This window comes from Manacus candei, unplaced genomic scaffold (genome assembly GCF_025592945.1).
Source record: "Manacus candei isolate 608988 ecotype Guabito, Panama unplaced genomic scaffold, ASM2559294v1 h1tg000002l, whole genome shotgun sequence".
NCBI classification, from domain to species: Eukaryota; Metazoa; Chordata; class Aves; order Passeriformes; family Pipridae; genus Manacus; species Manacus candei.
In genome coordinates, this window is record NW_026138050.1 from 3210633 (window position 1) to 3224981 (window position 14349).

A 14349-nucleotide genomic window follows, 5' to 3' on the forward strand; every position below is an offset into this window, starting at 1 on the left:
GCAAGTAGTTCAGCAGCCGCAGAAATACCCTTGTGTGGGTAATCCTGAGCAGGCAGAGGCACCAAAGGTTGGTGCCCTTTCCAGTGGCAGCGTGCCCTGGCATAAGGGATGAAAGTCCCTGCTCTCCAGCTGCAGAGGGGGAATTAAATGAGCCCTGATGAGTATTGGGGGGTGAGAGGGTTTGGGCTCTGATTCAACAGAGCCAAAAATACACCCATGTTCTCTAAGTGTGGTGCCTCTGGTACATACAGGAGCGGGTGGAGTCCCGTAGGTACCATTGTTTGGAAATGCTCTGTATGAGTGAGCTGAAAGTGTGGGATCTCTGCTGATGTCCTTGTTAAGTGTGCTCGTACCTGATTTTATTTTTTTTTTCTCTCTCTCTCTCTAAAGAACTTTGAAGTGGAGGCTGATGACCTGGTGGCCATTTCAGAGCTGGGCCGTGGTGCCTATGGCGTGGTGGAGAAAGTGCGGCACGCGCAGAGCGGCACCATCATGGCTGTGAAGGTGAGGACAGCTGCCTTCTGAGGGGATGGAGATCAGGATGTGCAGCTCCAAGGGAGCAGAGAAACTGCTGAGCTTCACTGGTTGTGGCAAAATGGGGACAGGCTTACCGGGGTTTGGCAGCCTCTGGTATTCCTGGTGTGGTTTGTCTGGTGACAGGTCTGTGCTGATACCAGCTGTGGGGCACTGTGGGGTTGATATCAGGCTTTGAAATCCAGGCTTGGTGCCTGCAGCGCAAGGTTTGGATGTCAGAGTGCCTGTCCTGGCTGCTGGCCTGGTCCTGCATCCACTGCAGAGCTTGCCAAGGGTTTGGCATTCATTAAGGTTCTGTCTGGCAGAGGGAATCTGGACATCTCCTGGGTGCTACTGGCTGCAAAATAAGCATCAAATGCTTGCCCTGAACTGCAGATCTGTGAGTCAGACTGAGGAATGATGGTGTTATCACACCTACACCAAACCCTTGTTTTCTTATATTTGTCTCAGAGGATTCGAGCCACTGTGAACACTCAGGAGCAGAAGAGGTTACTGATGGACTTGGATATCTCCATGAGGACAGTTGACTGTTTCTACACAGTCACCTTCTACGGAGCCCTCTTCCGTGAGGTACTGAGCTGGTGGATGCCTGGGGGGCACCTGGGGCTGTAATTGTGCTGAAGGCATCAGACTGTGCCAAAACACCTCTGTGCTCTTCAGCCCAGCAGGGCTGTTTGAGGTGCTGCCATGGCTCAATGTCAAAGGATTCCCTTCTTCGGGCAGCGTTGACCTGAGCTCATTCCTCACTTCCATGGCAGATGCCTGAGCATGTTGTCCACAGCCTGGACTGACTTTGGGGCAGACCCTCAAAGGGAGGCCACCACAGGTAGCTTTGGTGGCACCTGGACATCTGTCCCCATTGCTGTCTAGTGCAGAGCCCATGTGCTGATGGTGTGGCCAGCGGCAGCTGCACAGCAGGGACTTTGGTTTGCCCTGTGTGAAAAGGGCAGTGTCCCTTTGTCCATCCATCCCCACCACTCTCTTCAGCTCCCACAGACTTCCAGGGAATTCCCTCTCAGCTGCTTTCTCTCCATCTGCAGGGCGATGTGTGGATCTGCATGGAACTCATGGACACCTCCCTAGATAAATTTTACAAGAAAGTACTGGAGAAGAAGAAAACCATCCCTGAAGACATTTTGGGGAAAATGGCTGTGTCTGTGAGTGCCTCTCGTGTTCTTATGTGGGTTTGTGCATCCCTTGAGCCGGTTGCAGAGCTCTGTTGAGGCCTGTGGTGTGTTTGCAGTGGGAAGCTGGTGCTGTGTGTGACTAATGAATGCCTTTTCACTGTTTGTCCCCAGATTGTACGAGCTCTGGAGCACCTGCACAGTAAACTCTCTGTAATCCATAGAGGTAAGTGCTGGATGGGGTTAGTAGGATGTGGCTGGAGATCTAACCTTGAAATAAGCTATGGGAAGATTCCTTTCCAGGAGATAGGTGGTGTGTCCATCTGGGATGCCTAAAGTGGGGTGTGCTGGTACTTATTAGGACCGTGGTGGATAGATCTAGATGCCCAAGACTTGTTCCTGAGATGCATCTCTCAAGCCTCTGCTTGCAGGATGTCATTCTCTTCCTCCTTTCCAGATGAAGGGTTGAATGTAATAACTGAATTCCTCACTACATTTTTATGGGCATCTCTCTCTCTGGGAGTACCGAGGTGCCTTGGAGGCACAAAATCCCCATCTCCTCCTGACTGGGTAGTTATAGCAAGGTGAGGGCTGAAAGAGACCTTCTAAAATCACAGATGGTAATTATAACACCCAGGTCCTGCTGTTCATCCTGGTATATAGACCCTTGTGTAGCTGTGAACAGATCATGATATGCATGGGACAAACTGTCCTGAGAATTTGGTAGAATGGGGCTTTTAAGGCTGTGCTGGGCACATAAATCATTCCTAAGGAGCTGGGGATTACCTCCTCCATGTTGAATTTCAGTCTTTTTAGAGAAGAGGTTTATTCTTCCTGGAGGACGTGGTTATAGTTTACCTGTGAACAACTTTTATTAAATAAAACTGGTGGGGTTTTGCCTCGGTTCCCCTGTGTTAGAGCTGGTCTGATTCCCCTCCTAGGTCAGCAGGGAGTTGTCCATCTTGTCTCAGACTCCTCAATACCCCTGCAAAGACCCAATTTGCCCTCTTGCATTTTCTCTTAGACGTGAAGCCTTCCAACGTGCTGATCAACAAGGAGGGACATGTGAAAATGTGCGACTTTGGGATCAGTGGCTACTTGGTGGACTCGGTTGCAAAGACCATGGATGCTGGGTGCAAACCTTACATGGCTGTAAGTGCAATCCTGTGCAGTCTTCAGCCTTGACTCGAAGAGGCTACTGCTTAGAAATCAGTCTTGGTTCACCTCCATCCTGAGGTGAAAAGCACTTGAGAGTGCTCTGCTCTCCCTGACTCAGCAGAGCACTCCAAGGATGGGATTACCCTCCTTGTAAGCCCTGCTCTGCATGTTAATCCCTCAGTGGGCTCTTCCTCTGCCACCTTCCATTTGCAGAAGGATAAAAGACTGGCTGGTGGTGGTTGAAAGGGCTGCTCCTTGTTGGATAGAAAATGCTGAGGCTTTCCTTGGCAGGATTGTTTCATTTCATCCTCAAGTCAGTATGAATTTCCCTTTGCCATCTGTGGCATCTATGTGGGTAGTGTGTGCTCCTGGGGCAGGATTGTGCTGCAGGGGTAGTACAAGTCTCACTCTCCTGAGAAGAGGGAGAGTTGATATGAGTTGTGTGGAGCTAGACATGTCTTCCATCAGTGCCACATTTAACCTCAGACCCTGCTTCCGTGGGGATGTGTGCCAGGGAAATCCACCCAACCTGTATTTTGGAGCCAGAGATTTGCTCTGCGGGGTTTGCGCTTGGGGAAGATGAGATGGAGTTGTAACATCTTCTATTTTGCTCTTACAGCCAGAAAGAATAAACCCAGAGCTCAACCAGAAGGGCTACAACGTGAAGTCAGATGTCTGGAGCCTTGGGATCACAATGGTAACACCAAGGGCTGGGACCTGCCCCTGCAGCCCTGGGGTTGGGATGGGGTTTGGGCTGGTGGGGCTGTACCCCTGCTGTGAGCAGTGGCAGCTGGGTGGGGACACACCAAACAGGGCTAAATCTGAGTGTGATAGCTCAGGGCTCGAGATTAAACACTCAGAGCACTGGGTGGGAGGCTGCCCTGTGCACACAGGGTACCTCACCCCAGGGCAGGTAGCTCAGAGCTGGGGTCTGCTGCCAGTGTTGCCACCACTGCTGTGGCTCTTTCCAAGTCAACTGGCAAACTTGGCAAAATCATCCATCTTCTGTCCTGCTCTCCCTTCTTGCTTCTTCCTGATGAATTCTGGGGTGTTATTCCCAAGTGGTTCCCTTGTACCCCTCTGCCTGGTTCCACAGAGTTACTTGTGTACAATGCCAGCTCTGAAAAGCTCCACTTAGCTCTGAGCTGTGTGGATGTGGGGTCAGGCTCCCAGGAGACAATATATGGACGACTGTGGGCTTAGTTGGGCATCCAAAAGTCTACCTTTTAAGGGCTTTGCAGTTCCCTGTGTGCTGGCTGGAGAGGTGGTCAGTGGAGCAGGGTTTGCTGTAGCTGGGGCACAGCCTTCCTGCTTCACCCCTCTCCCACATGACCAGAGCCTTGCAGGGGGATCAGGATGAGCTCTGCTGCAGTGAGAGCTGCTGTGTGTGGGGTTTGCAGCAAATCCTGCCGGTGGGGTAGCTCAGAACAGCCAAGAGGAAGGGGAAATACTTTCAGTTCCAAAATCGCAGCTGCTCAGAATGGTTTATCCACCTCCTGCAAGAAATGGATCTTGCAGAAGGCAGCTGAGATCCTCTGGCGCCAGAGGACAAAGGAAATCCCAGCTGTTGGCTCGAAGGGATGCTGCCCGAGGAACAGGGCTCTTGCTTTCCAGGAGACTGTCTCTCTCTTTGTGGGTAGATTGTTTTCAGGAATTTTTCCTGTGCCCTCTTAGCCAGGGCCTTTTGTTTTGGGTGCTGCATCCCTGTGCTGCAGAGATCTCTTGGCAAATATTCCCTCTTCCCCAGCCAGTCTTGTCCAGAGTGCCAAAGCCAAGCCCCTCTCCTTGGTGTCCCCTTGCCAGTGCAGAGCTGGGCTGGAAATATAATCAGCTGCAGGAAGCTGTGGGATGGGAGACTGTTAACGATGGAATATCCAAACCTTTCCAAAGCTGGAAGGGAGAGGGGACCTTGCTGAAAGCCAGCCAGGCTGCAGCTGAGTTGGAACCCTGACCTGTTTGATTCCCTCTCATGTCTTCCTTCTGGGTTGGCTTCCTATATTATTTTTTTTTAATATTGTTTCTGAAGGAATTGGATTGATTTCAGACTGGACAGGTTTTGGGCCATTGAGTTGCAGGGCTAGTCCAGGCCTTCACTGGAAGGTGTCTTCATTCAGTTTTCCAGCAGCAGGAGCTGAGCTCCCCTGACCTCAGCCAGAGGCAGGTGAGGGCATCAGGCTCTGTCCCACTCTGTCCTTTCAGGTTTGTTATTCCTCCCATCCTGTCTCACCCTACCAGGCAGGTCTGGAGGTTCTGTTTCCCCTTTTGAGATGGGAACTGATCTTGGCATGAAGAGAACTGCCCAAGAGATGTGATGGGCTATTTCCTGCTTGAATGGTTGTGGAGCAGAGGTGACTTGTAGGAAGGACCCAATAATCGAGGTGGTTTTGGCAAAGATCATGATAAATGATGTTCTAACACTTCATTTTTCTTGGGTTTGTGGATTTTTTGTGTGTTTAGCTCATACAGTACTAGCCTGAGGCCCAGAGGCTGCCTCAGGGCCAGCAAAGCACTTTGGATGCCAAGTGCAGAAAATGTGTGCTGTGATTATCTTTTTAAATAATCCCATTTTACATATCTGTGGTGGCTTCCTGTAAATGCATTAATATGCTGAGCCAACCTCAAAAGGAAGTATTTTTGGCCTCTTGAGTCTTTTTATTTTAAAAAAAAAGAAAAAAGGGAAGAAAAAAGTGGTATGACCCAAATTGAAAATGGTTTGTAAGGAAAGAGGGTTTGCCTTTGACTCTGAGCTGGCTGAGGCAGGTGGGCTGTGCGGGGTTGTGCTTGTCCCGGTGTCTCAGGTTTCCCTGTCTCCATCCTCAGATTGAACTGGCCATTCTCCGCTTCCCGTATGAGTCCTGGGGGACCCCTTTCCAGCAGCTCAAGCAGGTGGTGGAGGAGCCCTCTCCCCAGCTGCCTGCTGACCGCTTCTCCAAGGAGTTCGTGGACTTCACGGCGCAGTGGTGAGTCCCCAGCAGGGACTGGTGGCTTCTCCCAGCCTGGCTGGTGAGGAGCCTTGATCCATAGGGGTTGGAGTGAAGCATGGGGCTGGGTTTGACATCCTTTTGGAACCTCTTTTTCCCCACCTTGCCATACCAGGGCTGGTGCTTGGCATGGCAGGAAGTGCTGCCCAAACTGGTTTTGCTCTCAGCCTGACTCACCGGGGCTGGCTGGAAGGCACAGACGTTTCCCTTCCCCTTTTGCTGTTGCTGCAGCTGAAATTTTGGTGTTTTCTGGCCAAGTGGCAATGAAACCAGAACAAACCCCTGGCAGCCTCTGGGTGAAAGCTGGTTTGTGGTTTTGTGGGAAGCTGTTCCCCTCAGGGTGTCCCCTGCTCCCTGTGTGCTGCTTGGAGGTGCCAGGCAGTGGTGAGCCCCCCCTGTGGGTGGTGGGAAACCACCTCTCCTCCCCAGTTGTTCTGGTCTGTGTGGGGCAGGCTGAAGAGCTGCTTGGCTTGTGCTTTTCATGGCAAAACACTGAGTTGTCCTTTCCCAGTCACCTGCCTGGCTGCTCTGCTGGTGGTTCAAACCTGCTCGGCCAAGGAGGGAGAGGGGATGGGTGCAGCCCACAAGAAACATGTCATGTTGGTTGGGAAGGGGAGATCCCCTGTGACAGACCACGTGCAGCAAAAGAAGAAGATCCTACAGCCTTTCTCTCCCATTGTTTTTTCTTCCAGCTTAAGGAAGAACCCAGCTGAGCGAATGAACTATTTAGAACTTATGGTAAGTGTGGAGCTGTTTCTGCTGGTCTTTATTCCAAAGCATTTCGAAAGTCAAATCAATGGTCCAGCAGGTTCTAGGGAAATGGGACAACAGGATGAGTGGGTGATTTTTTCATGCATAGAACAGGATGGGTGTAGCATGTCTAAGGTGGAAGGGTGTGTTGATTTCACGGGTGTTAAGGTCAGGGTTTATTAGGTGTTATCTCCCTCTGTCCTGTCTGTTCTTGGAGAGTTTAGACCTCAAAGTGGGATAGTACAGCTGCCAAGATGGGGCGTCCCGCTGGGGTTGAACCTAGAAATGCCAAAGTTCATCTTTGAGCTGAAGGATGTTGTCCATGGGAACCTGGGGAGGAGGTTGGTGCCCACCCCCAGCACCTCCCCAGCTGTGTGACATCCCCCGGGGTCTGCGCTTGGGCTTGTCTGTCCTTGGGCGTCAGCTGATGTTGTCTTTGGTCTCGTTGGCAGGAACACCCATTCTTTACCTTGCACGACACCAAAGAGACTGACATGGCCTCCTTTGTGACAGAGATCCTGGGGGAAGACTCCTAACTCCCAACAGGAGCACAGCCCCCGGCTTCCTGCAGCCCCTCCGTCCCGGCTCCCCCGCAGAAGAGCGAACGAGGACTCGAGTTGATGGTGGTTTGCACACATTGCACCTCCCCAGCCTCCCCAGCATGGGGGCACCTCTGGCCCCATCTGGCCTTGCAATCTCTTTTTCTCTTTGCCTTGTGAAATCCCCCAGGATGAGCCTTTTGAAGCCAACACCTTTCCAGCTAAGCCGTGGGGACAGAAGGCTCAGGAGCTCCCTGCTGATGCCAGCATATCCCTCCCGGGGACAGGACTGTGCCCGTGGTCCCTGAGCAGGCAGAGGATGCCAGAGGGCATCTCCCCTCCCCAGCAGCCTGTGCACAGTGCAGGGGGTTGTGTTTCTTTGCTGCCTGGGGAAGGCAGAGAGAAGCAATGCTGCTGTGCTTGCACCACTCCTGCCTGCCCAAAGTCCCTTCCTTGGAGTCTGGTCTCGCTCGCCTTCCTTTTGTGCCTGGCTCTTTGTTCCCAGGACCTACACAGCCTTTTAAGGGGCTGTGGGACTCCCTGGGTGTGCTGCTTTTCACACCAGAGGCTGTTTTGATGCCTGGCTCTACACCTTAATGACCCTTTGAGGCAGCATCAAGTCAGGCATCCCCCTCCCTCAATTGATTTGCTGCTCCCTTGTGGGGGGAGAAAAAGGGCATTTTTTCATGAGCCCACTTTGGCACACGCTGCAGCCCACGCTGTTCCCACTCCTGCCCACGGGACTTCATCCAGCACTCCCTTCCCTCGTGGGCACAAGGTGATGGAGAGACAGCAGGTCCTTGGTGCTGCCTGTCTCCCTCCAGCCCTTGGCTCGGAGGAGACATCCCTGCCCTGGGCATCACCTTCCACAGCCCTGGCTGCCACCACCTCCCCTGGCTCCTGGAGAAGACGCTGCTCCATCTCCCTTCCAACCTGGAGCTGATGTAAGACCCTCGCACTGTGACACCCACTTGTTTTGGAGGCTGAACTCACACTCCTCGTGTCCCAAACTGCCTCCAACCCCTCCAGCTGCCCAGGTGTCAGTGGGAGCCAAACCCCAGTGACTCGCCCGGGGCTGCCGCCAGTTGTACATTTGATGTCTATATATAATGGACTTTGTAACATGTTTCCTAGTTTTAATCTAACTTGCTATAGATTAAAGCCCTTCTGTGTGGGAGGAGGGAGGAGCAGTTCCTTCTCTCCTGACAAATCCACTGTGAAAACCTGATGTGTTTCCCCACGCTCCCAGCCCGAAGGAGCCACGGGAGCAAGGAGGGATTTCTGGCTTCTACTGTACATGATCACAGATAAATGCACCAGCTGTGGATTTTGGTGGGTTTTTTTTTTAATAATTGAGTTTTTCAGAAGGATTTTTTTTCTTTTCTAATATATATTTGTGTGTGTGTATGTGTGCGCTATATATATATATTATATATATTTTTAAATCAATGATGAATGTGTGAATATCTGTGTGGCCAGCAGATTTGGTGGAATGGATAACATTTTTCTGGCTGCATTTGGGCAGGTGGGGAAGGGGTCACTAGAAAACACCCTGTCCTAAGATTTTTTCTTTTTTTCTTTTTTTTTTTTAAGAAAGACATCTATTTTTTAACTGAATCTTTTAAAAACGTTAATCCTGAAATTCAAGCCCTGGAGGTCTGGATTTCAGGGTGCATTTCCAGCGTTCAGGGTCCCCCCTCCAATGAAGGATTATGTCCCCTTAAATTCATTGCTCCCACCTCCTGCGGCCCAGGGTTTGAAGTGGCACTGGGGACCCTCTGCCTGGGAACTGGGGTGCTCCACACCATCTATCCCTGCCAGCTGCTCCCAGGAAAGCTGCTTTGGGGCAGATGGTTTTCAGTCCTTCATGTCCCCATGCTGGGGCACCAGGCAGCAGCTCTTTCCCCCCTGTCATCCCTCTGATCCCCTTCCCTGAGTCAACAAACCCTGAGAAAACCAGCCCAGGTGGAGCTGCACAAACCCTGTTCAGCTTTGGTTCAATCTTGACCCCCAGCCCACCTGGATGGAAAATAAGGAAGTGATTGATGTTCATGTCTCCCTCCTCCTCATCCTGCTCTGCAAACCACCCGATGCTCACCTGTACCCGCTCGGTTTGAAGGCTTTGCTGCTGAGATGTACAATTGTATTTTTTTTCATAGTTGGTTACTTTGGATTACTTTTTGTTTTGATGTTGAGCTTTTATTTTTTTTTCCCCCCTTCCTTCCTTGTTTTGACCCCTCTCACCCTTCCTTTATCTCACCCCTTTTTTTGGTGCTTTGGGGAATGGTGGGGGTTTTTGCATGTCTTTTTTTTTTTTTTTTCTCCCCCCTGCATTTCTCCTCCTGGAGAAAGTCCTGATTTCTGTATTTTGGGAAAAGGGAGCAACTGCCCTTTCAAACAGGGGGGAGATGCCTCTGGGGTGGGCTTGGGGTCCTGTGGATGAAATGAGGCATTGCCAAAGAGGCAAACATCACCTCTGAGTGCCATCTGCTCTGCTTCATTTGACAGGGATCTTACCTGTCCTAATCCCATATCCGTCTTCACCTCTGCACTTCCCTGTCCTGTGTTGTTCCCTCTGCCCTGGCAGTTCCCTGTGGGGGAATCAGCTTGGCTTTAAGGTGGGCGAGGATTTTTGCTTTCATCAGAAGCCCCACTCCCCTTGTACTTCTGGGAATGGTCTGTACCCCTCAACTCCAGTCCTTGTTTTCAATAAAATTCATCCTCAAGCCTGCTTCTTGGCACCTCTTGTTACTTTTTGAGCATCAGCCTTGGGCTGTTCAGGCTCCTGAGCAGCCTGAGGATGTTGGGGGGGGGAGCTTGGCCGGGGGTCCTGATTTGGGAGTTGTACAAGCTGGGACCCCTAGATCCCAGGATTCCCAGAACAGCCCCCAAGGGATTCAGGGGTGGCAGCCTGGGGAGGGATCCTGCTACCCTTGTACTTTCTCTTCTTGTTGTGGGGTGATGCTGGTCCCAATCTGGGGGTTGTTCAACCCGGGACCCCCCAAAGCCTCATCCCAGGAGTGATACCCCCCCGCGAGCATCCTATTCCGGGAGTGCTGCCAGGGGATACCCGGGGCCCTGCTCCCTCCGCGCCGGGCTGGGAAGGAGGGTGGGAGGGGGCCGGGGAGTGGGTTCCTGAACAGGACAGTGGGGGAGAACTCCAGGGTGGGGGTCTCAGGGCAGCACGCGCTGCCCGCGGCCGCGAGGGGGAGGCAGCGCCCGGACCGGCGGGATGAGCCGGGAGCGGGCGGGATGAGCCTCCGCCGGCGGCGGGACGCGGCAGGGTCCCCCCTTCCCATCTCAACCCGCTGTGACACCCCTCACCCCTCCTTAGCACCCCCAGTCCTCCCTCGGAGGTGCGTGACCGGGGGGGGTCCGGGGTATCGTCCACAGGGGCGGCGGAGCTGCAGCTTCGGGAGGCGGGGGCGGCGTTTCACCCCTCCTCTCAGTGGGACGGGGAGCAAGGGGACGGTTCCTTTCCCAAATATTTTCCCTGTCAGCCTTCTTCAGGCAGGATCAGGCCGGAGACAAGCACCTCAAGCGCCGGGACCTTAGTGGTGATGGTCTGCCCGGACATGGGGCCGAGCAGGGTCAGCGATGCTGGGAGGAGCAGAGACCCCAGAAACACCCACCCGCGTGGCGTGGGGACACGCTCGGAGGGGGCCCGACCTGCCGGGAGCTGGAGTCCGCTCTGTTCCAATTACCAGCTTAATAGCTACATCGAGACCATTAAAAATGCATCAGTGCCTCCGAGGGAAGAACTTCAGGATAAGTGGAAAATTCATCACTTTGAGTTCCCTTATTAGGAGAAAAGGTGGGGTTTTTTTCCCCCCCATTTGTCTTAAGCAGAGGCAAAAAGAGGTTATTTCTGCCCGGTGACTTCCCCACGGGACTGTCACGAGGTGTGAACAGGCAGAGCTCAAACCTGGGTGAGGACACAACTCCCGCTGCAGAGAAGGGAAAACTCAGCACATCCAACACAGAGAGGGGACATGGGGACCATCAGGGCTGCAGTGGCTCAGCCCTCCTCAAATGAAAGGCCAAGAGCTTTCCCTGCCCTGTGCTGAGCACGTGTGCTGGGAGCAGTCCCTGTAAGAGGGCAGACCCCCAGTGTGGTCCCCCAGTACAGCGTGGGTGTTTGTACTGGTCATACTGGCCCTTTGCTGGGCTGGTTCATCAGGAACCGTAGTGACAGGACAAGGAGCAACGGGTTCAAACTGAAAGACAGGAAATTTAGGTCAGATAAATGGAAGAAATGCTTGGCTGTGAGGGTGGGGAGGCCCTGGCCAGGTTGCCCAGAGAAGCTGTGGCTGCCCCATCCCTGGAAGTGTTCAAGGCCAGGTTGGACGGGGCTTGGAGCAACCTGGGCTAGTGGAAGGTGTCCGTGCCCATGGCAAGATGATCTTTAAGGTCCCTTCCAACCAAACCATTCTGTGATTCTATTCTGTGGTGGTTCTCTCCAGGAGCTCCTGAGCTGGAGCTCACACCGTTCCTAAGAGCCGCGTGCGGAGGAGGGCTGGCTAATGGATTAGCAGGGGGTGTGATGATGCAGCCAGTTTTCTGGGGCTGCAGGTTATTTATTTTGCTTAAGTTTTCTCTTTTTTTTTCCCCCCAGTGGCTGAGCCTGTATCTAGGGCAGGGGTTTTTTTTTGGTTCAGGTGGCCTGTGGGCACCTTTGAGATCGATGGTGTAAATTAGTGAGTTCACACAGGCCATGGGTTTGTACGAGACATGTTCAATTCTCCCCTAATAGCTGTCTCACCCAGAAACTTCCAACGCTCCCGCTCTTGTAGCACCTAAGCACTAATGAGCTGAAGCTGCAGAATAGCAATGAGACCTCAGGAATATGGATCAGCCATTCCTGGCCCAGCCAGAGGCTTTAAAATCGTTTCAGCTGGCACCTGGAGAGGCCAGTACAGCCCAGCAGGGAGGGAAGGGTTTAACTGAGGCACACTGGGTGGAAAAGGTCTGCCTGTGGTGAGTGGCTGGGGATGTCTCCCAACTCTTCTTTCCAAACAGAAGGGTAAGTGGCTTGTTTTGGGGTAAGGAAAGTTCAAACTCTGGTTTAAACACAGGTATCCAGGTGCTTTAGTGCCCTCCCTTTTTTTCCCCTGATAAGTGGTCATCCCTAAGTATGAGTTTCTATGCTTTGCTCTGTTTTAACCACTGGCTTGGATAAAGCAGCATCTCCAAGCATTTTCTGTCTGTCCCAGCAGCCTGGTTTGCAAACCCAGCCCCAGAGTGTGTGTATTTATGGAGCAAGTTGTGGAACTCGTCCATGCACAGCTGCTTTGCTGCTCCATCCCCTGGGAATTGCACCAGGACCAACAGCAGCTCCCCATAGAAGGGGTGCCGGAAAACTGGGATAAAGCTCCAAAGCAGGGGGGAAACTCCTGGCTTGCCCCGTGGATGTGGACCTTCAGGCTTCCCTCTCAGCTTGACATTCCTGTTGATTTTTCAGAGGCGGGAATGCTGGTGGGGAAACGTGGGGGTGGGAGAAGGAAGCCTTAGCAGCGCAAAGCCTGAAAATATCAAAGCTTGAAGCAAACGCTTCAGGGGTGACCCAGGAGGTCACTTGCCAAGCAGGGAGCCCCGGAACCCTGGCAGGTTTGCCTGGAGCCTCTCCAGCCCCCCGAGCGGTGGCTCTGGCCCCTCTCACGCTGTGTTAACCTTTCTGGAAATACCAAGTGGTGCTGGAACAGGCTGTTTATTTCCAGACGCCGGGAGCGGCGGCGGGTGCTGCAGGCACGTGGGCAGGGGGCTGAGAGGAGCCTGGAGAGCCAGGGTGGCTTTTGCACTTGATTTACATCTCGGAGCAGCTCCGGGTGGAGGAGATGGAGACCTTGATGAGCCAAAGCTGTTACCTTGATATCAGCTGTGTTTTCCTCAGTGTCATTCCCCGCTCAGAGACGCTTGTCTCTTCTCGAGTGATACGCTCTTTTCTTCCTAAAGAAGCTGAGATTTTCATAAATAAACACTAAGGTTTCCAGGCAAAAGCTCTGGTTTGGGGTCTGGAGCTACCCCAAATGCCACGAAACGTGCATGGCTGCTCCGAGCACTGCTCCTCTCAGTGAAGGCAATTAATAAGTATTTCCCAGGTCATCCCGACCCCTCTGCACAGGCCCTGCAGAATATCACTGCCTGCAACAGGTCCCGTTCGTGTCGGCAAAGAGGAGTTGATGAATGAGCTTGAGGGTCCCCCAGGGTGTGACTGTGCAATGGAAACTGTGCCGGGGAGCCCTTTCTGGGGCAGGAGGTGTTTGGCTCCTCTGTAGCTGCCCCCACCCCTGGAAACGGGAGCCCCGGGGATGCTCCGTGCCTCCCCCCTCGCAGGGCTCGTAATGGCTGTGTAAACACACAGCAGCTGCGGCGCGAATCGATCCGGGCTGGCTCCGCACAGCTCCGGGGACAGGGAGAGACCCGGCAAAGTCGGGCTGGAGTGATGAGCAACGGTGTTGGGTAGAATTTTGGGAGCTGGGGTAAGCCAGGAGGATGCAGAGGTGCTGGTGGCTCCCAGGGCTCTGCCGATGTGAGGTGTAGGGGTGGCAGCAGGAATTCTCAGGCAGTGATGCCTCCAGCTCGTCTTCTCACCCCAGTCTATTTCATAGGGTTGTTGAGGGTTTTTTTTGGAATCTTACGCCATGCCTCTTTTCAGGAACCTCTTCGAACAGCTCAGAAGTGCTCTGGAGATGCTGGTGACAGCACCCCCCTCCCAAAGCCCACCATGGCTTCCTGGGCTCCGACCTGGCCCCTTTCAGCTCAGAGAGGGTGAACTGGGGCCAGGACCTCGTGCCATGAGGATCCTCCTACCTTGCCCTCACCTTTGCCATAACTCAGAGCACAACTGAAGAATCTGGGTTCTCTGGGGCACCTGCTTGTTCTGTGCTCAGTGGATCTTGCTGGAGGTCTGGGGGACCTCAGCCAAAACTGAAAGGTTGTTTTTGGGGTGTGGAGCAGCCTTCCCAGCCCGTGCTTGGGAGTCTCTGCTCCCCTTGCACTGCCCTCCTGAGCTGAGCCCCACTGGCAGCAGGACATGCCCTTTCTTGTCATCCTGCCCCACCCTGAGTTTCTTTAATTACAGCTTTGGGAGGGATCTTCCCCTTTATTCCCCCAAATCTTCTCCTTAATTAAAATTCTCGATCTGGGCCAGCAGGAAGCAGCTGTTGCCTCTTTGCAGCGTGCTCGGGTGTGTTGCAAGCTGCCAACCTGCTTGCTGGCCATGCAGGGGCAGGGCAGGGACAGCCTGGGGACAGGGCTCCCTCA

The 14349-nt window shown here is 53.2% G+C and overlaps 1 protein-coding gene across 2 annotated transcripts in view; it reads left to right on the plus strand.

The window, feature by feature from the left end:
- Positions 1–9817, plus strand: part of MAP2K3 (mitogen-activated protein kinase kinase 3) — a 33133-nt gene extending 23316 nt beyond the window's left edge. For both annotated transcript variants that reach the window (XM_051778441.1, XM_051778449.1), the window contains exons 5-13: positions 391–504; positions 985–1104; positions 1575–1691; positions 1833–1884; positions 2683–2810; positions 3436–3513; positions 5637–5776; positions 6490–6535; positions 7000–9817. In XM_051778441.1, the coding sequence (XP_051634401.1) occupies positions 391–504; positions 985–1104; positions 1575–1691; positions 1833–1884; positions 2683–2810; positions 3436–3513; positions 5637–5776; positions 6490–6535; positions 7000–7083 (879 nt within the window). In that variant the 3' untranslated portion in view covers positions 7084–9817. The remainder of the gene's footprint in view (positions 1–390; positions 505–984; positions 1105–1574; positions 1692–1832; positions 1885–2682; positions 2811–3435; positions 3514–5636; positions 5777–6489; positions 6536–6999) is intronic.
- Positions 9818–14349: the final 4532 nt, after the last annotated feature.